The sequence below is a fragment of the Felis catus genome, chromosome B2, assembly GCF_018350175.1.
Source record: "Felis catus isolate Fca126 chromosome B2, F.catus_Fca126_mat1.0, whole genome shotgun sequence".
NCBI lineage: Eukaryota > Metazoa > Chordata > Mammalia > Carnivora > Felidae > Felis > Felis catus.
In genome coordinates, this window is record NC_058372.1 from 18,202,595 (window position 1) to 18,226,769 (window position 24,175).

The 24,175-nt window shown below is 50.9% G+C and overlaps 1 protein-coding gene and 2 long non-coding RNA genes across 6 annotated transcripts; 1 reads left to right on the forward strand and 2 right to left on the reverse strand.

Annotated features, from left to right (window-relative positions):
• The first annotated feature begins 657 nt into the window (after nt 1-657).
• Nucleotides 658-23,659, forward strand: TFAP2A (transcription factor AP-2 alpha). Of its 4 annotated transcripts, none has more exons than XM_045057140.1 (7): nt 658-805; nt 10,008-10,442; nt 13,565-13,616; nt 15,696-15,927; nt 17,842-17,960; nt 19,885-20,026; nt 21,887-23,659. In XM_045057140.1, the coding sequence occupies exons 1-7, from the start codon at nt 773-775 to the stop codon at nt 22,173-22,175; spliced, it is 1,302 nt and encodes a 433-aa protein (XP_044913075.1). In that variant the 5' UTR covers nt 658-772; the 3' UTR covers nt 22,176-23,659. The 4 variants fall into 4 exon arrangements, with proteins under 4 accessions (XP_044913075.1, XP_023109459.2, XP_044913077.1 ...); XM_023253691.2 differs by lacking the exon at nt 658-805 and adding an exon at nt 5,180-5,350; XM_045057142.1 differs by lacking the exon at nt 658-805 and adding an exon at nt 7,512-7,706 and having other exon boundaries at nt 21,891-22,089.
• Nucleotides 3,725-5,378, reverse strand: LOC111560422. Its single transcript, XR_002742191.2, has 2 exons — nt 5,238-5,378; nt 3,725-4,984 (listed from the first exon to the last, which is right to left on the reverse strand). It is a non-coding gene; the product is annotated as an uncharacterized LOC111560422 (long non-coding RNA).
• On the reverse strand, nt 18,825-22,371 carry LOC109499573. Its single transcript, XR_002156904.3, has 4 exons — nt 22,244-22,371; nt 20,045-20,161; nt 19,661-19,758; nt 18,825-19,346 (listed from the first exon to the last, which is right to left on the reverse strand). It is a non-coding gene; the product is annotated as an uncharacterized LOC109499573 (long non-coding RNA).
• Nucleotides 23,660-24,175: the final 516 nt, after the last annotated feature.

The following is a 24,175-nucleotide window of genomic DNA, read 5'->3' on the forward strand; positions in this document are numbered from 1 at the left end:
TCTGCGGTGGGAGGAGACTAGACCTAGAAGCCAGAAATGAAACAATCGCGAACGTTTTCACCTACTGAGAAACACTTTGATCTGGGATCGGACGCTTGAAGCAGCCCTGGGGCTCGCAGATTCGGATCCGCGAGGGCCGGGGGGTGTCCTGAACCTCGTGGGCCGGTGAGGAGGCCCGGACCGGGGTCTGGCCCTACAGCTTGCAGCCAGGTGCGCGGGACCTATCCGGTCGGGCCCAATCTCCGGGCCTTGCTCTCTTCTTCCACCCCACCCCCACCCCCCCCCTTCCCGGATCCTTCCCCCCTCGGGGTGGAGACTCTCCTAGCCCCAAAGTTCCGAGGGGGGAGGAGAGTCGACGGAAGAGCGCGTAGATGCCCCCATTGCTTGAGTGTGAAAACACACCCACTCACGCTCGCATCGCGCCCTGCACACCCCAGCAGGCAGTCTGCCTCGGTTCCCCGGTCAGGCACTGACCGGGAAAGCGGGTTGGGGCTGTTGGGAAAAGCAGGAGCTGATGGCGAGATTGCCGCGGCTATAAATCCATCACTTCCCAGGTCAGCTCTGCGAGGCGCTGGGACTAGAGCTGGCGGAGTGAATTCCTGGGCTAGCGCGCATGCGTCGGCAGGTAGCAACCCAGCTCTTTATGACCAGGTGAGATGTTGGTGAGCAGGTAAAAAAGGAGGATTTGCCTAAGCGATTCCAGGGAGCGGGCCCGGCCGAGCCCTCCAGCCCATGCCCGGCGGGGACCCGTCGCCAGGAGCGCCGAGCCGCGATGTCCATACTTGCCAAAATGGGGGACTGGCAGGTACGGGGGTTTGCCTTGGCTGGGGTTGAAGTGGGCGGGGGTGGAGCGGGGGAGGGGGCCGGCAGGGGGGGAGGCGGAGAGGAAGAGCCTTGGCCCAGGGCAGGGAGAGTCGTAAGTGAGGCGCGCCTGGCAGCGCCCAGGAGTGTTCCCAGGAGAGAAAGAGGGCAGAAAAAAACACGCGCTGCCGGCGGCCCGGAGCTGGGGAAAGTCCGGCGCACGCTCCACAGGTGGCCCCGGGGGGTCACTTGTGGTTTGCGCTAGAGCTTTTCATGCCCCCCCCCCACAGCAGAAACAAGGGTGGATGACTAATTCGGGAGGGGGAAGGGCGCCGGGCGGGGGTTGCAGTGCGTGGTAAGGAAGGTTCCCGGCTCGGTCCGCCCTCCGTTCTTGCCCTAGACCCCAGGGCTACGCATGTGGTGGGGTTCTGGTGCACCTGTCTTCCTGCCTCCCAAGTTTGGGGGACCTAGTGGGGGGTGGAGAATGCAGAGGGGTCCGGATGGACGGGTCGCGCCGGCGAGAATGTTCTTTGGGGAAATACTTAAGAGTTTGCACAAAGTTTAGCCTCTCAGTCGGAGTCGTGAAGCTCGTTTGCGCCGCTTGGGCTACGGATTGGGGTGACTGGAGGAGGAGTGGATGGTGGGGGATAAGGCAGGTCCAAAATTCTTCCAAACGAACGCCTGCCAAACTCGGCCCTACTAGGCCGCCCGTATTACAAGGCCAACTGGGCCCTGGACCTTGGGGTCCCTGAGCTGCGGACCCGACCTAGGCCACAGGAGCATTCTTGTAGCTCTCGGCTTCTAACTTCCAGACATTTCCCCTACGGAAACCCGGGCAGCTCTGGCCAGGTTGGTGAGGGTAGCAGCCTCTCTTGTCTGTGGCCAATTTCATAATGGGAGCTGAGGGACCCTCTCCCCCCCAACCCCCAACCCCCAACCCGGGGCCCAGAGAGGCCTGGTTAGGGCGAGATTCTGGGTGCCTAGAAGCCTGTAGGGCAATTCGAACAGAACGCCCTGAACTTCCAGAGAAAAGTCGAGGTCCTGCTCTTTCTGGGGCGAGTTCCTTTTCTTGTTTCAGACAGGTCAGAGAAGTCCCACCTTTACCACATTCCCTGGAGTTGGGGAAAGGAATTCGTCTTGCAATTTTTATTTCTTTCCTTGTATTTATAATTTTTATTAACACTGAGCTTTTTTCTGCCTCTCCCCCCAAGTTAAACCTCACTGAAATGCAATTTCAGCCCCAACGTTAGACTGCCTTTGGGGTTTAAGGGTGCAAATACCCACACCAACACAAACGTTAGAAATCCACACTTCTTCCTCCCTTGCCCCCGTGGGCCTCAGGACCCTACTTCGTTCTCTTCTCTGGAGGGTGTAGACTCCGGGAAGTCTTTGGCTGAGGGCTCTGCAGGTTTCTCCGCAAGCAAGCCGAGTGGACTTCACAGCAGAACGCCTCGGGTCTGAGAAAGTGCCAGTAGCACAGCCTCGGTGGAGGTCCGAGCTTCCAAAGGGCCTCAGGTTCCGAAGCGGTGAGATCCTGGCCTCAAGGAGAAGAGAGTGAACCCTGGGCCTAGCTCCTGCGGGCTCACAGTTTGGCAAGAGGTGGGAAGCCTGCCTCTAGGGTGGGGCCCATGGATTTGGGGCCTGGAGGGGTTGGATCCTTCAGGCTTGGCCTGTTGGGCTCTTGGGTCCCACTGGGTGGTGACAACCAGAGAAAATAGCCATTCAGGCCCCTTGCTGTCTCTTTGTTCCTTGGGTGTCTCCGTCTCACACTGGTACTCATTTTTCCCTCCAAGGCCCTCTCCACGCCCCCACTCGAGGCCTGGACCCCCGACCTCTATCCCCAGGCCTGGCGCTACTATCCCGGGGCGCTGGTGAGGACCGAGCATTGACATGCAATGAAGCGACTTGTCGTGGTAATGACGTTCACACAAACGCGGCTCGGCTGGCTCCAGGGGCTCCTGGGGCTCGGGCTTGGGCCTTTCTTCAACGCCCGTAACTCGGGCGGTGGCGCTGAGCCCGCAGGCCCCAATCTGCACCTCAAAGGCACCCTCGGCGGGAATACAACAACAGTGTAGCAGCCCCCGCGGGTGCGGAGCCAGAGATCTGCGGGGCACGGGTCAGCCGGGGTGGGGGTGGGGGGCAGTGGAGAAGATAAAGGGCCTTGAATGCCTTCCCCAGCCAACAAACTGAAAAAGCGAAACTTGAAGTTCCCTTAAGCACACTGTGGCGACGGCTGAGGGTGTAAAAATCCCATGCTCCCAGGCTTAGGATTTGGCCTACAGATCACGCTCGGCGGCTGCGGCTGCCGTTAGGAAGGTGGAAATGCTCGCGGCGGCCCATCGCCCGACTTCTAGGGACTTGTAGGCCCCGCGGTGCGCGGAGGGCCCCGGGGCAGCCCCTTAGGGTGCGTGGTGCCAGCCCCGGACGGTCACCGTTTCCCCCGGTGGAGCGGACTGTGTACAGCCACAGAGCCGTGCTAGGTGGCCGAAAGGAGCGTGGGGAGCGCCCCGGCTGTCCGGGAAATGTCCCGAGCTCTAAATCCCCCTTCAAGCTCAAGTCTTCTTCCCAAGTTTTGGGAGGGGCCTCTGGCCTACTCTGCCTAGCTTGAGGAATTTGCGGGGGTCACCCAGAAGGAGAATTGCCCTTTTACAGATTTGGGGGGAAGGGGGGTTCTCCCTCTTCTCGTCTTCCTTCCACCTGTTAAGAAATGCTCGAATTGTTAACAGCCTCCGCCCTTCTGTAAGGACACCCCGTGGAAACCCGGGAGGCCTGGAAGTTTGCAAGAAACAGGCCTAGATGGAACCAGAAGTCATTACTAGAGCAATTCGGAGGCAGACCTACTACTGCTTAGTGAGTTTGCAGTATTCAAGAGCGAGAAAGACACACAAAAACTTTTTCATGGAGGACAGATGAGGAGCTCAGCCAGAGAAATTAATTACTCTGTATTTCGAAGGATTACATCACGTCTTTCTTGTTAGTTTCTCCCTTAAAATAATTTACTAAAACAGCAGAGAGAGAAAATAATAATAATGATAATAATAATAATAATAATAATAAGCCCCGGTGGGGCGAGCAGGTCCCTGTGTGGAGCCGGAGAGCCCAGACTGGCCAACCTGGACTCGGGGGTGGCCCCGGGGCCTCCGGGTTCCGCGTCAGCCGGGCACTGCGCCGCGAGCGCGCCCGCTTTAGTAACATCACCAAATCATGAAGGAACTCTCCCTGCTTTAATTAAAAAGGGGGATCTTGGGAAAACTGGAGCAGATTAGCACAGCGAAGAGTTGGTTCCCAGCGATTTATTTTGATGCATGAATGACACGGCGCACACATGTCGGTATATCGGCTCGACTCCAGAAGCGACTGTGAGACTCCATAGGAGTTCTGTATTTTGTCCACATCGCACCTAGGAAACCCTTAGCCCAAACACCACGTTGAATTATCAGTCAGCTCTAGCTTCATACAAACGAGAGGAAAATCATTTAACCCCTGGAGCTGTCAACTAACCTCTTCAGGGTACAATTTTTATTTTACACGCGGCAATTAAAGGATCGCAAACCCCAGCCGAGCCACTGGAGCCGTTTGGCAAAATCTTCAACTTGGGGGTGGGGGGGGGGGAGCGCAAAGCCAATAAAACTCCCAAGGCGCTGGGGCCCGAGGTGGAGGCTGCCGCGAGCGGAGGCGATCTCTTGTTGGGCAAAAATCCTGGAGTGACTTTGCCGGTCTTGGTTTGGTGATTATATTTAATTGCGAAAGGGATAATAATTTCTAATAAAATTGGACGGGGCCGAAAGCACCGCGCGGTTAGCGGTGGTAGGGGTGAGGGAGAGGTGCTGAAAGCTGGGCCCCAGGCGCAGCCGCTCGGACCCTGCACAGTGCAGGTTTTTTGTTGTTGTTGTTGTTGTTGTTGTTGCGGAGGGCATCTCCCTGGAGGAGGAGACGGAGAGGAAGGGGAGTGGGGTGGAATGGGGCAGCGGCGGGGGCTGGGGGATGACTGGGGCAGGGGCGCGCGGCTGGTCTCCGGGGAGATTCCGTCCGCTCACAGGCAGGCGTGCGCTCTAGGAGCAAGTTCGCGGCTTGGAGAGGCCTTTATACCTGGGTCGGAGCGGCCGGCCGCAGATTGCGGTGCTGGCGAGCAATTGGACTATTGTTGATATGCTAATGAGGCGATTAGGCTGTTGGTAAAGAGCTGGAAAAGGGAAAAGTTTCTACCATTAGAGGGAGATCTCCGAGCGCACACGGGAGCTCTTTCCCTTCTCGCCTCCTCCTCCTCACCCTCCTCCTCCTCGCCCTCCTCCTCCTCCTTTTTGCCCTCCTCCTCCTCCTCCTCCTCCTCCTCGCCCTCCTCCTCCTCCTCGCCCTCCTCCTCCTCCTCCTCCTCCTCCTCGCCCTCCTCCTCCTCCTCCTGCGCTCACCGCCGGCAGCCGGCACTTTGCGCTTACCCAGAGAGTAGCTCCACTTGGGTGCGAGGCGGAGAAGGGGGCAAATCCGTTCACGCCGATCCATGAAAATGCTTTGGAAACTGACGGATAATATCAAGTACGAGGACTGCGAGGTAAGCGCGGCGCCGGGTATCTTTGCGGCCGCAGGCTCGGAGCGCTACCTTCCCGCTCCTCCTCCTCTCCTCGCAGCCAGCTGCGAAATGCGGGTGGGACAAACTTTCCCCAGCGCGGCGCCTGCCTCTCCGATTCGCCCGAAGAACGCAAGGGAGAAGCTGGAGAGGAAGGATGTGGACGCTGCCTTCTTTCATTTCCCTCCTTCGAAGCTCGTGTCCCACTTTACCCCCCCCCCCCCATTTTTTTCCTGACCAGTTTTGGGTCTGCCTAAGAGTGGAGCGAAGACACGAGCTTGGGTTTTTGAAGCAGTTGCTGGCAATTAGGCACGCGTCTGTGCACCCGGCGTGTGTCTCCAGCGAGATCCTGGGGGCTCGACTCACCAGGAAGAGAAAACCCCTTTTCCTCTTTAACTTCCTCTCCGATCTTTAATATTCCTTCTTTTATTGATTCCTTTTTTTACTTCCTCCCTATCTTCCCCCTCCCCCCCCCCTTTCTAAAAAGGCTCCTTTCTGTTTGGAGAAGGGGCCCGCACACTTCTCCCTGAGCTGGGTTGCACCTCCCGGTTATGCGGTTCAGTTTGGAATCACTCCTCTCCCACGTTGCTTCGGGGCTCGCTCCAGGTATCTCTGTTACTGAAGAAGTTGTAAGCAGCTTCTCCCTCTGTGGGACGCTCGGAGAGCATCCCTGGGGTGGCGGTGGGGAGGCTGCGCGGTGCGGAGCCGGCCGGCCGCGGGGTCCTCCAGCTTCGGCCCCTGCAGCCGCCCGGCGCTCGGCTGCGTGACCGTGGGAATCCTGGCGGGGCTGCACGGGGCCTCTGGTGCGGGGAGCCCGCGGGGCCGATAGAGCGCGCCTCGTTGGAGCCCGTTTTACAAGCCAGGGTCTCCGGAGCTCGGCTTCTTGCGGCAGCCGGGGAAGCCCCAGCACCGCCGCTCCGCCCGCGGGAGGCGCTGGGAACCCGCCTGGCTGCGGCGGCCGTGAACTCCTTCGCAACCCCCGCTGAAATACGCGGAGGGGTCACGGGAGGGGGAGGAGGGCCGCGGCCGATGATTACCTAAATAGGTGGTAGTCCCTGCCTTTGCTGTGTTGTTTTGTATTCTCTTTTCTTTCTCTTTGACATTTGGAGCTGGAAATGTCTGGCGCAGAGGTCTGTGCGGGCGCAGCAGCGTGGGTCTTGTCTTCACTTGAAATCAGAACCCGGGTTGAGGTGAACGATGTGTCACCCGTTCCCTTCCCCCTCTCCTTTCCGTCGGCTATTTTAAATCTTTCTCCTTTCCCGGGCCCTCCCTTCACCCCACGGGGCACGAGGTGACATCCCACGGGGACCGGCGCTTCTCTGGGGGCTCCTGCCGTGCGCGGTGCCGGGCTCAGCGACCCCAGGGCAGACCAGCCGCTTTGTTTTCAGGCCTGGGGTGGGGGGTGGGGGTGGCTCTGCGAACTGGTCCGAGTGCAACTGAGCCCCTCAGTCGAGAGCGAATTGTCCCCGCCAGGGCTGCGAGCCCGAGGCTCGGGCATTTCACCCTCGCGGAGGCCGAGCCCTAGGCGGGCGGGGTCCGGACCTCTGCGCGGCGCTGGGCGCCTGCGACACTCAGGTGGGAGGCGAAGAACTTGCTCCCTCTGAGAGGGATCCTGTGGGGGCGCGTGTGAATGTGTGTAAGCGAGGCCAAAAAGAGAGAGAGGAGAACAGAGTGAGGGCTGTTTCAACAACTTTGACTGCGGTGGGCGAGCGCCGGAGCAGGGATTTCGGGTTTCCGAGCCGGCTCGGGGCTGTCTAATTATGTCGGGGCTCTGCAGGGACACGCAGGAGGCGAGGTGCCGCTTGTTCTGACAACCCAGCGGGCGGACTGGCAGCGGCGGCAGCCGGGCCGCGCTGGGAGAGAGCGAGCCGTGTCATCCGGGCGGGGGTGGGGGGTGGGGGGGGGGCGTCGGGCGGGAGTGGCCCAGCCAGTCGGACGGGTTTGCGCCGGGAGCCGGTGCCAGCGGCGCCCGGGCTGGGCCGCCTAGCGTCTCTGCGCGCCCCGGGCCGCGTCCCGGCTCCCCTGCCCCGGAGAGCCGAGGGCGGGGCGGCAGCTGCCGCAGAGCGGAGCGGCCCGGGCCGTCCGAGGGGAGCTCGAGCGGCGGCCGAGGCGAGGGCCGGTGGTGGAGCGGGAGGGCCGGTCCCGGGCGGGGCGCCGGGCCATGGAGCAGCGGCGCGGCGGCGGGCGGCCGAACCCCGAGTCCCAGGCCCGGCTGCGGAGCGGAGGAGCCCGCGGCCGGAGAGGTCCGGGCAGCACCTCCCGTGCCGAGAGCCCGATGAATGCCCGGACGCGGTCCCCGGCAGCTCCGGCCCGCGACGCGCGGCCCCCACGGTATCCCGAGGTCTGCCCCAGCCTTTTAGGTCTGATTGTCCTCGCTCGCTTCCTCTCCCCCCCCCCTCGCTCCCTCCCCCTCCCCCGCGGCCTCCCCCTCCGTGCGCTCCGGCTCGGCCCCCTCCCCCTCCTTCCCTCCCTCCCTCTTTCCCTCCCTTCCTCCTCCCGGGCTCTCCCTCCTTTCCTCCCTCCCCTCTCCCCACTCCGGGCTCCCCTCTCTCACCCACACTTTCTTTCTCACACACGCACGCAGACACATTCTCCCTCTCTGCGCTCTCTCCCTCGGTTTCCCTCTCTCCCTCTTTCTCTTTCACTTTTGCATGCCCTGCAACCTTTTAAAATGTTGCCCCTTCCCTGTGATTCGCCAGACGCCGCGCCGCGGCCCCCCGCGCGCTCGCCCGCTCCCTCTCTCGCCCGCTTTTTGTCTCTCGCGCTCCCTCTCCCCACCTCCGATTTGCTACACTGAGGCTCCCGTCAATGGACTGCATTGAGAGCCGGCTCCGGCGCGAGTTGCCTCTCCGCTTCACGCTCGATTTCCAGGCATTCTTCCCTTATTAAGTATTCGTGTAATATTAATAGTCATGAATATCTGCTATTAGGAGGCTCCAGGAACGCTGCCCAGCGCGGTTATTAGAAGCTCAAGCGAAGCCGCCGCTAAGAAAAGAGGGGAGACACGGATTAAGGAACACGCACATACACACAGACACACACACACTTTTTTTTTTTTTCTTTTTTCTCTTTCGGGGTTTTTTTCTTTTTTTAAGGAACTTTGAATCCTAACCGCTCGCGGCAGGATAGAGACCGTGGGCTCGACCAGCTGAAGGCGCCGCTCCAATCGGTGGTTCAAGTTCGGATGGACCAGAGCGGGGCTCCAGCGCTCGCGGGAGCGTCTGCGCCGTGACCGGAGTCCTGGGTGGCGCGGGGCTCTCGGCGCCTTTTGTGTGGGGCGCGCTCGGGCGGCGGGGCAGCCGGGCTCTCCAGGCTTGCTTGTTTTTTTCCACCCTGACTCGTTACCCCAGACTCTTCGCAGATGTTAGTTCACAGTTTTTCAGCTATGGTGAGTCCCATCCCCACCCCCATCCCTGTTTTCCTTAGGAATTCTGTTCTGGAAACCGGGTGCGGCGGGGCTGCCCGCAACCTCGGGTTTCGCGCCCAGGTTTCCTTCAGGGCACCCCCCCCCTTTCCATTTGCATTTCTCTCTTTCCTCCTTTCTCTCGCTTTTTTCATTCTTAAATCGAATGCATTACCCCCTCCCCCCTGCTCGACCTCTCCCGGCGCGCAGTCCTACCTCGCCGCTACTTCCCCAGGCGTGTTCCTCACCACGTTCATCGTTATTTCCTCGCGTATTCACTTGTTCCCGAGGTGTTCTCAACCTTTGGTGCTTAATCCATCTGCAGGAAGAACGCGGCCCGGTGTGCCCCCTACCCTCGGAGCCCGGGGCTCAACCTCCGAGGGTTCCCACTCCCTGGAATCAACTCTGTTCGCCTGTTTTGCAAGCGAATTGCAATACAGGGACATAAAGTCAGGCGTGTCTTCTGCCCTTTGGGGCTGGGGTGCAAGGGGCGGGAGCCTCCGCCCCGGGGTACACCTCTCTCTTTTAAACCCAACAAGGCTGAATCTTTCTATTTTAAACCTTGACTTGACGTCCCCTTTTCCCCCATCCGTATCCTAAAATCGACCCTGTCGAGAAAAAGGCTCCCAACTGAGGAAGCGGAAAAGACAGAGACCCCCATCCTGCAGTTAAAACCTTCTTTAAGCTGGTAATTTAAACGTGTGCTTTCGTTGCAGCCCCTCTAGGAGATGTTTCTATTTAAATAGTCATGAAATGGTAATGGTCTTTGAACGTGTGTGATTTTTTTTTTTTCCTCCAAATAAATGGACAGGGTGTAAACAATAACGCAGTGGCAGGCAGGTTCAAATCCGGGGGAAAAAGGAAAGGCCGCTTCTGCTGTTTAATATTTAGCAGGAATTTTCATTTTGCTTAAGGGAGGTTTCACGCTGCAGCTAAACGGAGTGTATTCTGGGAGGCCTTTTTCTGTCTCCCCCCCCCCCCCTTTCAAAGAAACGCCTAAGCAGAGCCTCTTATGCCCCCACATTTGCACCATCTAATTCCCTGCGTTTTGGAAAGAGCCCGCCTCACTTCTGGGGTATTTTCCGAAATGAACAAGTTGGAGCCCATTTCTCTCGGCGGCCTGCGGGTGGGAGTGAGCGGTTCCCCACGCAGTCTTGCGGAGTGGATTTAGAGTGGACAGCTGTAACTCGACGCCTGATTTCTCGTTCTTTCCCCTTCCCCTCTCTCTCCCTCTTGTAGGACCGTCACGACGGCACCAGCAACGGGACGGCACGGTTGCCCCAGCTGGGCACTGTAGGTCAATCTCCCTACACGAGCGCCCCGCCGCTGTCCCACACCCCCAATGCCGACTTCCAGCCCCCCTACTTCCCCCCGCCCTACCAGCCTATCTACCCCCAGTCGCAAGATCCTTACTCCCACGTCAACGACCCCTACAGCCTGAACCCCCTGCACGCCCAGCCGCAGCCGCAGCACCCGGGCTGGCCCGGCCAGAGGCAGAGCCAGGAGTCTGGGCTCCTGCACACGCACCGGGGGCTGCCCCACCAGCTTTCGGGCCTGGATCCTCGCAGGGACTACCGGCGGCACGAAGACCTCCTGCACGGCCCACACGGGCTTAGCTCAGGACTCGGAGACCTCCCGATCCACTCCTTACCTCACGCCATCGAGGACGTCCCGGTAAGAGGCCGCGCGGGGGGCGCGAGAGGGGACCGCAGCCCCTGCTCACCCACCCCCAGAGAAGATAATCGGGACGTGCGGCGGGTGGGCCTGAGGTTCCCGCGATGGCGTTTACTTTTCCAAAATTTCATATTATTTTTTGGGGGCGGACGTTTTGAGAACCCACGACAACGACCGAATTAAAAAAAAAAAAAAAAAAGTAGTTGAGAGTTCTATAGCCTAGAACAAAGGTTCCTGGAGCTCCTGCAAACAATGCCTGCGTTACCATTTCCACCAACACAGAAATAAATCAGACGAATGTCACCATTAACAATATCTGCCCCTCTCCACGACAGTAAACTGTTTCGATTGGGAGAGGATCTAATTCCACCGCTGCGTCTGGCGTGGGGATTTCTGTCTGTCCTGAAAAAGACGTTAAATCCGACCAGAAGAGCTCATTAAATGCCCCGGCAGTTTAACATAAAGTGTAAACGACACCCTAAGAAAATCATTTTTGCCGGGTTTTATAAGCACTGGTGATAACTAAAAGTTATGTGTGTACCCTACCCTGATTAAAGAATAGTAAGTAGCAAATCGGAGCAGGGGACATTAAAATGCAGCCTCCTTCTCCTCCTAGGGGTGCTAAGTGCTGACCTCATAAATCATTAGCTGGGTTCCCAACGCCTATCAGAACCTGCTACACCCCATATTAAATTAAATGTTTTGAGACTATTGGGCAATACATTATTTGAGTTCTGATTCAGTTATCGATAAATGCAGTTTAAAATGATTTCTGAATAAGCATGGTATTAGCACATGTACTATTTACAATGTAAACCTATTGATAATTTGAAAGTACTTTCTGAAATTAAATTTAAACCAGCATCTCTGTTTCAATTCTACGTATTTATGGTTTCCTCACAACCTTCCTGAAATGGAATTAGAATGAGCCAATAATTTTATTAAAGCTGTAAAGGCTCTGTTAATGCTACTTTTCTTTGGAGAGGAAATGTATCTGGATGTGATTTTTACTAAAATGCTATTTCAAATTAGTGCATCAAATATTGCAGCAATATGTCCGTTGACAGTTTAATGATTACTGCATTAGATTGCAAAGAAAATGGTCAGATGAACTTACCTGCTTGCTTGGTGAATTTAAAACATTATTTAAGTTACATAGGAAAATAGAAAATTTATTACAGCTCTCACTTGGCCCAGTTAATCACTGAAATTTGTTGGTTATGTTGAGCAGCCTTGCATGGAAAGCAAGAAAGTAGGCACTTGATCCATTGTGGGATTTAGTAAGCATGGTGTGCGTTTGTCTGTGCTCATAAATGTTTTTGGAGACTGATACTAAAGGGTACATTTCTTGGGAAGTAAAATGAGAGAAGCAATAGTTGAGAAAAGCGCAATTAAAAAACCAACCTGGAAGTTGTGATCATTTTAGTTCCCCTTCCCAAAGAGCCTCTGAATCCTTTTCCTAGCCTGCTCTGTGGAAATATTTGAATTGCAAAATGCATTGCAAAACCTTTTGGAATTACTGTGAATTAGGATTGCTCTCCTTTGCAGAAATTCCAAAGTGGCTGGTGTGAATTCTTAGCACCTGTATAGTCACTCTTTGTGGTGAAATTAGTCAGTAGGAGAAATTAACCAAAAGATCATATAAAAGCAAGGAAACTCAGTTGCAGCTCTTCCCCCCACCCTCCCCCACCTATTAAGAAAAAAATTCTTTCAAAGGAATTTGGGTCAGGAAAAGGGTTGTTTCCAATTTTCCCATTGCTGCAACAGTTAACCTTTAATAAGAATGACTGCTAAATATTTAAGAAAATCAAATTGATGGTGAAAATTATTTAATCATTAATATCTCAGTGGGGTTTTAAACTTAACAGTCTTCCCTGTATGGACAAGGTCTAGAAATAACACAAATAAAAGTATAATGCCACACTACATTTACTTTATGGGTTGAGGGTGCATGCATAAAGGGATCATATTTCCCCATATAGTTAAAACACAAGAACTGCAGCAGTAGTCATTTCTGAACATTTCTCAATTTAATTATACTTAAATCCAGAAGCACTTTAGGCAAGTTACAAATGAGAGCATTGAGTATAATAAAACCTGTAATAAAGCAACTTAGTACCATCCACCCGGAATCATTGCGATCAGGCACAATTAACAGGAGCATAAATCCAAGACAGAATGGAAAATGTTCGAATCAGTATTATTGTTGGACAAAGACTAGAGAAGGAAGTAATAGTTTTTTAAATGGTAATGCCTGTGTTTGGTAACGATTGCGAAATCTTGTATCTCAGCAGCCCTGGTGCTAATTTGTAAACACAGCCAGACATTATATTGCCTGTCAGTTTCTGCATTAGAAAACATGATTTCATTTTACTTTCTAATCACGTTTTGACTCTAGCACACACGTATACCCATCCATCTGTAAAAAAAAAAAAAAAGAGAGAGAGAAGAAAAAATAAGAAAAAAACCCAACATATCTGCTGCTGGACAACAGGGGGAAAAAACCGCAAAGGTTTTGTTTTTTGTATTTTTTTTTTTTAAAACCATTTTCATATTCCTTTCTGATACCCGGTTTAGGCAGTAGTCTTCTTTAAAAAATTATTTTTAGTGTTCCGTAAGTGAAGGTGTGTATATGCATTTGCTTTTTATCACACTACCTAAAACGTTTAAAATGCTCCCTTGTTACTCCCGCCTCTGTCATTTCTATTGTGTTTCTCTGGCTTTTGCTGCCCGAACACTCGAATCGCTAAGGTCCGAAGCCGCTGAGGCGCCAAAATAAAGCCAGGTGCATTTTTAAAGGTTGAACTGACTTTGTGAGAAAGATTAGGTGCTCCAAAACTTGGTTTCATTTCCAAAGAAAGTTTTATTCCCCACCCCCACCTCCTTCAAACATGGATTATTTGCTGGGGGAGGAGAAATGGGCCGTGGGTGTGCAGTGAAACCTCTTGAGTTGCAAAGCCTCAAATTCCAATAAGCCAAGATGAGATGTTTATATATAAATGTCACTATTTGGGAGGGGGAAATTTTGATTCTAACCCTTCCCCTCCCCCATGTTGCATGGAATATTCATTTCCTTTTGTTTTGATTATACACTTACATCCATGTGTATCCTTTTGTTGCAGCATGTAGAAGACCCGGGTATTAACATCCCAGATCAAACTGTAATTAAGAAAGGTAAGCCATTTCCTTCTACATTCCAGGCATGTCCTTACAGGCATAGTGCTATTTAAAAGAACTTGCAGAGCTGTATTTATTTTTTTCAAATAGGATTTCCTAAAGGCTCAGAATTAGCAAATAGATGGGCTTGGAACAGCAATGCTTAAGTGATCGGCTCTCAGTATGTTAGTAATGGCAACAGGCTAGCCGTGTTCATGATTTGACCATTTAATTTAATTTAATGATACATGGACAAACACATGAAACGTGTAAGAGTCGAACTGATTTGGAAGTGGCATTTCAGTTTTCAAATGGTTTAATAGTTTATTTCATCTGTTGTGTGCGTGGCTATGAGTGTTAAGAAGGGGTGTAATGCTAAAACGGTGCAAATAATTCAACGTTAACAGAAGGGCAGTTGTGTCTTTGGTAACACTCCTTAGCAGAGGAAGAAGAAACTTTCATGTTCTTCAATTTAATTTCTCATTAGCTGTTTAAGGGGTTTTAAACTTTGTGAATTAGGTTAACAAAAATTTGGCTTTTGGTTAAAATTAGCATCTTGAAAATGTCGGGATTATTAGCATAATTGTTCAGAGCAGAAATTGTTTTTAAAAAGTGTCAAGTGACTTGGATGGATTTGTAATTTGTATTGTGTTTAGTGAGTAGAAATAAAGTTTACTGGATTAAATGCTATTCACAGCAGCTTTTGTTGTTGTTGTTATGGTGGCAATGTTACATTTCAGGATTCTAGGCACCACCAGAGGACGGTGCTATATAAAACTGTTCTCATTTCTAACCCCAATCAGTATATTGTTAGCCAGTTTAAAGTTTCATTTTTTGCATCTGTGAAGTCTTTGTCACGTCAAATTAGATGTGCAAGGGATAAATCTTAAGAGATGCTCTTTCCAAGTCGACATGATAATTGGCTCTTTTATTAGTAATCTCTCAAGAGTTCGTTTAACTCCTATTGTCTCTATTAGCCTCCCCAGAGCTATTAATGTCACAAGTGATCTATCCAAAACCTAGAGCCCCCTACCTCCCCATACGTCTAGAATATCCCCATTAAAGAGGGAGGAGTACTGTGAATAGAATGTGTGCATATTATTATATATGTCTCCTTGTGGAATTTTAAAATACAAATGCATACTGTACTTAAATGGTTGTGAATGCATCTGAACTCTATTGGTGTTGAGAAATGTAACATGGTAGTACACTTTCTGCTGGCCTTGGCTTTTTTCTCTAACTATGGTGGGGCCGACCATGAAGAGCTTATGATTTGAACCAGCAAGAATATATCCTCTCCCCTTCCCAATGAGTACTCTTAAGCAGACAAGGGCATTAACGATTTGCTGGACAACAGGGCATACTGCTAATATCCTATGGTAGGCCTATTTATCCTTTTTTTTCTCCCAGTTCAAAATGGGGCTTTGGGATGGATTTCCACAACTCGGGTCTTTTTCACAACTAAACCTAGGAAAGGGCTTATTCCTCAAAAGGATGGGTGGGGCACGTGTGGTGTGTGACAAGCGAATCGACCGCCTCCCAGCTTGGTGCCTTAACTGCAATGCTCACTTACAGGCCGCTTCAGCCACCTAAACTCTCTGCTGATTTTAATTATAAGTCTCTGAAGAAATCTCTTCCCAACACTAAGCCCCCCACCACCCCACAAAAACTCCAAAGTACACACAGCTTGCTCTCGGGTGTGCAAACTTAATCCCCTCCCCTGCACCCTGACCCTATGCTCCAGCACCTCAACTGGGGCCACTGTCCTCAGATGAGAGCCCAGGGGGTCACAATGTCACTACCATTTATAGACAGCACCCTTGCGGCTAACAGGAAAGGGTTCAGCCGGAAGCTCGGGCCTGGCTGGTGGCGCGAGGTGGGGCGCCTGCCGGCCGCCGGGTGAGGTGCGCCGAGGGCCAGAGGCTCGATCCCCAGGACTGGCGAACACCAGGGAATAGGAGAGAAGAGGGGATTTTCTGGGCTGGCAGGAAACGGGGGGGGGGGGTTGCAGCGCAAACCCGGGCGAGCGCCGGGGTCGGGAAGGACTTGGGAGTGACCCTCGACGCCCACACGCAGCTTCCCCGTCTATCTCCACAGGCCCCGTGTCCCTGTCCAAATCCAACAGCAACGCCGTCTCCGCCATCCCCATAAACAAGGACAACCTCTTCGGCGGCGTCGTGAACCCCAACGAAGTCTTCTGTTCAGTTCCGGGTCGCCTCTCGCTCCTCAGCTCCACCTCGAAGTACAAGGTCACGGTGGCGGAAGTACAGCGGCGCCTCTCACCGCCCGAGTGTCTCAACGCTTCGCTGCTGGGCGGAGTGCTGCGGAGGTGAGGCCCGGCTCCGCCCAGCCCGCCCCGCCTCGCGGCCGCGGGAAACAATGCGCCTGCGCGGGGGCGACGACGCAAACGGGCCTCGCGCCACCGCCCTCCCTTCGCGGGAAAAGAAAGGGGCGGGGAGAAGAGCGCCAAACCCGGTGGGTGGGAGCTGGGGGCGGGACGAGGCGGCGCGCGCTTGCGCCCTTCGCAGGCTTCCCGCGCGCTCGGCGTTCTGGCGCGCGCCCGGGTCCGCCGCCGCAGCGCGCTCCCCGCGCCCTCCGCCCCCAACCCAACTCCCCGCGCGCACGCGCAGCTCTTTGCACCGCGCGTTCAGTCCCGGCTGCTGCAGCGGCGGGGCGCCGTGCAGCCACCTTTTTACTCCCGCGAACACCTTGCAAACCCTGGAAAACTTCCTCTCAGGCGCCTTACTTTGCCTTACCTCCGTGTAGGGTCTCCGACGGAAATCCACCGCCCCTTGAATAGATAGGGTTTTTAAGTGGAAGACGGTGGCTTTCTCTTGAGTCCGCCGCCCTTCCTGCCCCCTCCGCTCCCCCCCTCTCACTGTCACCTCTGGCCAGACGGCGACTCCCCGTGCCTAAGGCACACGCATTAGTGGTTCCCGTGTACTGCGGCCGCGATGTGCTCCAGGCAGTGTGCAAGATACGGTTACGTGCATCATTCTGTGTAGTCGTTGCCCACGAGTGCGTGTTACATACGTGGCTAGGGATACACATCTCACCCCTGTGAGGCCGGAATGATTCGTTTCGTAGATAAGATTTTATAAGGGTCTGCAAGGTGAAGCACCTTCCCTTAGGGCAGATTTCTCCCTCCCTTGAGCTGCGTCCTCCTAGGGTTCCACCCAACTTTGTGAGTGGTGGGTGTTGGGTGGAAGTTTCCCACATGATCTTTTCCTTTTTTTTTTCTTTTTAAATAAGAAAGTAGACCAAGAACTTCACTGTTTTGCCATTTATTCATTTGTGTATCTATGGACCCACAGGCCCACTCTGATGGGTATATCCCATGCAAAACCTTACAAAGCCGTTTTTGGAAGGTTTTAACATCAGTTTTTCTAATCTTTTCTTTCTCCTCCAGTCATTTTGCTTCCCTTTGTAATCTTTCACTGACAGAGATCTGAATCCGCCCTCTGCTTTTTCCTCCCCTTCCCCCATCCCCAATATTGGAGACTGTTTACCTAGGGGAGTATAATCTAATCCACACAATTAAAGAGCACTTGAGTAGGGAATAAAATCTGAAATTAATTAATTTGCTGTTTTATTTAAACAATTTATCTTAACCACTTTCTGATTATGGGAGTCTATTTAGACATCTATTTAGAACCACCCCCATTGTCGCTGAAATCAGTGAAATTTTTAAAGGCTGATCTCAGCTTTTGACATTTCCAGTTAGGCTGGTGACATGGCATGTAAACAGTTGGTGAAATGAATTTCCCACCGGGGCTAAAGCCAGAGCAAGAAACGTGAGAGTGATGATAACTTTGGTTACTCTGAACAACCTAACAGCAGTCCTTGCAAAGACAATTTAAAGACCCCACTGGGATTTGTGTGATTGTAACAACAGGGAAAATATACAGCAATCAGTTGAACTCAAGAATACCTCAAACCCTAGAGATGAGAGTTGTGTTTGTTTGTTTGTGGTTCTTCTTGAGAGATTTGGGAAATCAAACCCTTCTAACCTGCCACGGTTGCCGCAATCATAACTGCACGCGGGGGTGCTTCACAGTCAAGCATTTGTCTTCTATGATCTTTCTGTACCATTCCTTCCTAGATTTCCCTCCCTTAAGTATCTCGGGGCCACGATTCTTGACTGTGAAAAGCACATTTTAGGAAGTTTTCAAAATGAAAATAATGTGATGTAGAGCAACCCAGTGTTTTCTCAATCCCTTTCTTGCATATATTTGTGAAACAGGGCGAAGTCTAAAAATGGAGGAAGATCTTTAAGAGAAAAACTGGACAAAATAGGATTAAATCTGCCAGCAGGGAGACGTAAAGCTGCCAATGTCACTCTGCTCACATCACTAGTGGAGGGTAAGCGAGTCCACTTGCTAACAAGAAGGGAACTGTCTTGTGGGAAAATGGATAATACTTAGTGGCCATTTGGTTGTGTTTTGTGTCAACTGGGCAGTTTCGTTTTTTCCAGAGGCTGTAATGGAAGTGAACGGAATCCTTGCATGTCGAACAACTATTTGCATATATTCCTGTCCTCCTTTTTTCTTTCCCTCCGCCACAAAATTCCACCTCCGTAGCTCAGTATGGACCTAAACAATGTGAAAATTTAAGAACTGCATATATCCCAAGTTCCTGTCTCCTTCAGAGAGCTCAGCAGTAAATCACTTAAGCTATTCTGACATCTGCGTTTGAGAAATGCGTGACCATTACTTCCTGAATTAATTTGGGAATCTTTGACCTGCATCCTGATTTAAGACCGTTCTGAAAGCTCAGGGTTATATGCCCTTTCAGGTTTTTGTTTTCCAAACATATGCTCCCTTATCTCTTATTTAATTGTGCTTCTCTAGTGGAGGGGAAGAAAAGTGAGCAATTTTAGATTTTGAATTGTTTGGCTAGGAAAGAAAAAAGAAATGGAAGCATTGCAGAAAGTTTCTCATGGCAGTTTTTAACACACACACACACACACACACACACACACACACACACTTCCAAACCCTTCAAAACAAAAGCTACTCCTGTTCTCACTCCATGCTATAGATACCCTGTCACCAGAACCCACTTACATTCCTGCTTCCTTTAGATTCCTGTTAACTTCTTCTGATACTGAATTGGCTTAAGTTTAGATGTGCTGGGAATGAATGTGTAAGCTTTCTTGTGTTTTCCTATGCGTTAGGTTGAAGATGTTTTATGCCCATAGGGAAAAAAAAAAGACACATTACCAGGTAGATTTCAAAACTGCCATTTCTATTTCAAGAAGGCATTTTGTGTTATTTACATCTTGCACTTGAGGAGATACATTACAATTGGACTCGAGCTCCAGCTTATAAGTAACTAAAAAAAGTTTAAACCCGTAAATTTGAGAAAGAATCCTATGAAGCATTTGTTAATGGCGTTGAGGACGATACTATAATTGTTAAATAATAAGCGAGTGTTCAGTGCCAGAAACTCAATTACAGTAGCATTACGTTAAAAATAACATCAGTACATAAGAGAACCCACTATCCATACCCCCCCCCCCAGAATTACATGCAAAGGAAATGATAGCAGTGGCAGTAGTGGATTCGGGTATAGTGTGAGCCAGTGTATGGGCTTGGGGGTTGAGTCCTGTAGCAGGGAGGCAGTTTCTGGAGAACTGTTATTGTTTGCGATCCGCTCCATTTTATGGAAACGAGCTCTGCAGAGAGGGCTTTGATGCTCTAATTGGCGCATGCGTTCTTCCGGAGCTGGAGCTAATGGCAGGAAGCCCTGCAGTAAAAACCAACTGGTTCAGGAAATTAAAACCAAAGATTCGAAAATCAACAACACAGACAGACTCAGTGGAGTGACCCTCAAATCCTCTTGGTTAATCGGTTTGGATGAACAGATAATTATATGCGATCAAGTTAAAATGTAAACCTTTAGTTGTTCCCTCGAAGAAAAGCTCAGCGAGTAATTATGAATATCATTTATGAATGTGTTGATAGGTGTGAGGTTGGAGTACAAGAAACATTTAAAAAGAGAAGTTGGGAAAATGTCATCAGGGTGGGGGAGGGGACTCGCGGGTGGGGGAGGGGACTTACATTTTCAATCCCTCCTGGCCTTCTAGGCCAAGTGGCCATTTTTTTTTTTTTCCTGATAAATTCATCTGCCAGATACTACAGAGAAGGAAATACAATTCCTGAAATGAGAAAACAAGTAGTTTGTGTTTTCTTCAACATCTGGATTAAGAAAATAAGGGAGTTGGGAGGAAATTTTGATTTTCAACCTTTTGTCACACTGCCTCTCCTCTCTCCCCTCTTGCCAGGAGAAGCCGTCCACCTAGCCAGGGACTTTGGGTACGTGTGCGAAACCGAATTTCCTGCCAAAGCAGTAGCTGAATTTCTCAACCGACAACATTCCGATCCCAATGAGCAAGTGACAAGAAAAAACATGCTCCTGGCTACAAAGTAAGGCATTTACCTTACCTCTTCCGGGGTCTCTCTGTGTCTGTTGTCCAGAGAAACAAAAATCGAAATTGTTTCTGGTCTCTCCGGCTTTTCCCCGGCTTCTTTTGTGTTAATCAGCTTTGTTGTTGTAAATAACTGAAATTAACAACACGCTCTTATTAAACCATACCGTTTTAAAGGGAAGTGTAGGCGGGATTGTCCTGTGTTTCCATCTTAATCCTCTCTTCTGCTCCACCTCATTTTTTAAAAAATGAGTGTGGGGGGGGGGAGGGGGGTAATGTAGGGATTTGATAGAAGCTCAGTGTGAATTGGTGACTCTGTCTTTTCAGAAAGCCCAGCATCAAGTCCTTAAATGGGGACGAGGCTTGCCTATATCAGTTTTTGTCTCCTATCAGTATGGTCTCTGAGGGCAAGGATTAAGCAATGGTCTGCAAAATGTGCAAGCCGGAGTCCTAGTTTCAACCTTAATCCCTTATCCCATTTCTTGCCTTTCTTTCTCCTCCCTCCTTAAAAGTGACACACACACACACACACACACACACACACACACACACACACCCACAAGTCTTAGCCTACAGGCGAGATGTCAAATAGGTTTCAAAATGGCCCAAGTTATATTCCCATCAGTGCTTGGGCTGAATAGGCCCCTCCAGGTGGTGTGTGAAAAGAAAATTACTGTTTTGATATGTTTTCTGGAAATTAAAAGGCCTGTTCGGAAGCCCTTAATTATCAAAGTCTGTGTCACAGGAGGGCATGGAACCAGAGGGCAGAGGCTGGGGCCTCAGGCGGGATAGTTTCTGACCTGAGGGCATCAGCTGGACTTGGAGAAGGCGGCCTAGCAGTGCTCCCCATTCTCCCTCCTCTCCCTCCCCCCCCCCACCCCCTCCAGGCTGCTGCTGCCTCAGGGAGGCCCCAGCAAGTCCTTCCTTCCCAGATTCAGAGACAGCTTCCAGCATACAGGCCTCATCTGCCTGTATTTCTGACTTTTCGAGACCCTTGTTGAAATGCCAACTTTTTCTCTTCCCTTAGCTTCCTAAGCCCACCCGTATTCACAGTTTCCCTAGAGATTTTTCGGGGGCTGAGGGTTGGGGGGTGGGAAAAGAGGTGGAAGGAGAAATTGAAATTGAAGGGTCGATTTCTTCTCAAAAATCAGTCTGAGTTGTCCCCAGGTAACAGGTTTTCTGTGACCTTTTTTTTTTTTTTAAGGCAAAATAATCCCAAGAAAAGTTTTGCCTTCCTGTCTGCATCCAACCTGATTTGCAGGTGAATGAGTGGAGACCATCCCACCAACTGAGGTCTCTCTAGACCTCTAGAGCAGGAAGAGGGTCTGTCTAGTATTTTGAACAGGACAGCTGATGGCTGTGTGCTCTTGGCCATTGGCGAGATGCCTGTGTTCCTGACTCCTGCCCGTCTTACTCTCTTTTGTTTCTCTTCTAACGTGTGAAATGTGTTTCTGTGTCTGGGGCCGTTTGGTATGAGTGAGAAAAGAGGCGGTTAGCAGTTAAGGGTAGCTGAGGGGTGAGAGCGAGAGGAGAGAGAGAGAGAGAGAGAGAGAGAGAGAGAGCGAGAGAGACATTTGTGAAGGCAGGAAAGGCATGCATTGACGGAAGGAGCCATGTTTCAGTGGACACTGAGGGGTGACTCGGTCTTTCCCCAAGTCTGTCTCTGGGGCCTGGGGTCAGGTCGGGGTTCCCCGGAATCCCCTGGGGGTGACTGCAGGGAGAAGGGTTTTCTCTTTGCTGCTGGTACTGCCCACAGGGGAGCCTCATCTCTCTCTCTCTCTCTCTTTCTCCCTCCCCCACCACTCTCTCTGTCTGTCTCTCTGTCTCTCTCTCTTTCTCTGCTTCACTTGTGCTGCAGACAGATATGCAAAGAGTTCACTGACCTGCTGGCTCAGGACCGATCTCCCCTGGGGAACTCACGGCCCAACCCCATCCTGGAGCCCGGCATCCAGAGCTGTTTGACCCACTTCAACCTCATCTCCCACGGCTTCGGCAGCCCAGCGGTGTGCGCCGCGGTCACGGCCCTGCAGAACTATCTCACCGAGGCCCTCAAGGCCATGGACAAAATGTACCTCAGCAACAACCCCAACAGCCACACGGACAACAGCGCCAAAAGCAGTGACAAAGAGGAGAAACACAGAAAGTGAGGCTGTCCTCCCGCCCTGCGTCTCCCCGCCCAGCGAGCCCACCCACTCGGTCGTCTCCCCCCACCTACCACCGCAGGCAGGTGACAGCTTCGGAATCAGCGAACCCCACTGCTGCTACTGCTGTTGCTGCTGCCGCCGCCCACCCACAGCCCTCCAGAGTCCGGGGGCCCTCTCTCTTCCGGCAGCGGGACCGCCCCTGCTGACTCCGCCCCCCCTGCCTCGACTTCCCCTCCCCCCCCCCCACCAGCACCAACTCCCCCGCCCTTTGCCCTCCTGTGGAGCCTAAGAGAACAGAACAGGCCTAGAAGCCAGCAAAGAAAAGTTCTGTCCAAGTGTGTGAACCTTTTTTAAAAAACAAAAACACAGAACAGAAAAACCAACAGGAACCCAACAGTGACAACCACCACAAAAAAAAAAAAAAAGAAAAACTTTTTTTTTTTTTTCTAAAAAAAAGAACATAAAAATGAAAAAAAAAAAAAGATACGAGCTTCATGGGACTGAGTCACCACCTTCCCTTACATACTTCGGTTCAGATTGTAGCCATACTAAAAAAAAAAAAAAAAAAAAAAAAAAAAGGCCAAAAGGATAATGACATTTTTATCAGTATTGTGAATAAACTTGAACACAAACACAGGAATTTCCATGTCATGTCTTCAGTTGTAGAAGTTTTTCCTCTTCAAGGTAAAGCGACCAACTTGAACTTTCTCTGGCAACACGATTCACAGTTATATAAGGGAATCAGTGTTCACGTCTCTGTATATATTTATTTATGTGTAATTTAATGGGAATTGTAAATATGGTGAGTCTGTTTTAAGCCTCTTTTTTTTTTTTTTTTTTTTAATTTATCTGGTGATCTCGTTTACCTCTTGTTTAGTGGGTTTTGAATCTTCCCTATTAGTTCTTCATGTGGTTCATGGTACTTATTTAGAAATTCAAGGTTTGGGGGATTTTTTTTTTTTCCCCTCTGGGATTCATGAATTTAGCCCTGTTGTAGCATGTTAAAGACGACAAGGAGACAGCTGAACGAAGAAAAAAAAAAAAAAGCCAACTAAAATTTTATATATAATTAGTATTACATTTAGCTTTCCATCGAACTGAAAGAAAAAAAGTGGTATCGGACCCTGGAAAGAGTTTTAAACTTGAGTGGTTTGATGACCCTTCTATGTATTGTGGGGAGAAAAAAAAAAAGTTTATCTTATTCCACTATCCTCCCTTGAAAGGATCATTCCAGCAATAAATGAGCATTGTCTTTAAACCAAGGGTAAGGGATTCCCCCCCCCCCCCCACCTCCCTCTCTCTTTCTCTCTCTCTTTTTGTTGAAAGAACTTCAAACATTTGGGACCACCTGGTATTCTGTATTTTCACTGGCCATTTGGAAGCAGTTCTAGTTGTATTGTATTGACTTGTGCTGGCAGTAGTTTTCATGCCTGTCAATGTATCATAGTCCTTTGTTGCCCAGATAAATAAATATTTGATACGCTTTATGTCGATTTTTTTTTATTCAGGGGCTGTCTTTACCCAGGCGTATTTTTGTTCTTGGCAGTATTTTTTATTCAGTATGGTTACAGTAATTGAGTTTAACTCTCCCTTGGCAATTGTTCCGCGCAATAAGCAGCTGAACCCATTGTTTCCCTCAAGTATAATAAAAACTTACTTTCAACTTGGAGTTCAGAGCAGGGTATCATTTAGATATTCCACCGAGTCTGTATTCAGACAAATGACACAATAAAACCCAATGTATTCTTTTGGATAAAAGATTGTTTGTACTGCTAAAGGAATGACATACTCTCTTTTCCTGACTAGAAACATTAATTTTATTATTAAAAATAAAGTTTTATTTTATTTATGGTGACCCTTTAGGTTTTCGTTTGTGTTTTGGAAACCGCAATATAAAACCTTCAGAACCAAACTGTTAAGGATGACCGGGAAGATGGAGAACAGAACAGAAGACACCCCCCCCCCCCCCATAACTGCTCTGGAACCTGTCTCAGAGGATAACT

Coding starts and splice junctions, on each gene's coding strand:
- TFAP2A (XM_023253691.2), top strand. CDS start 5,300: ATGAAAATGCTTTGGAAACTGACGGATAATATCAAGTACGAGGACTGC. Junction 10,443..13,564: donor ACGCCATCGAGGACGTCCCG/GTAAGAGGCCGC, acceptor CTTTTGTTGCAG/CATGTAGAAGACCCGGGTAT. Junction 15,928..17,841: donor CTGGGCGGAGTGCTGCGGAG/GTGAGGCCCGGC, acceptor TTTGTGAAACAG/GGCGAAGTCTAAAAATGGAG.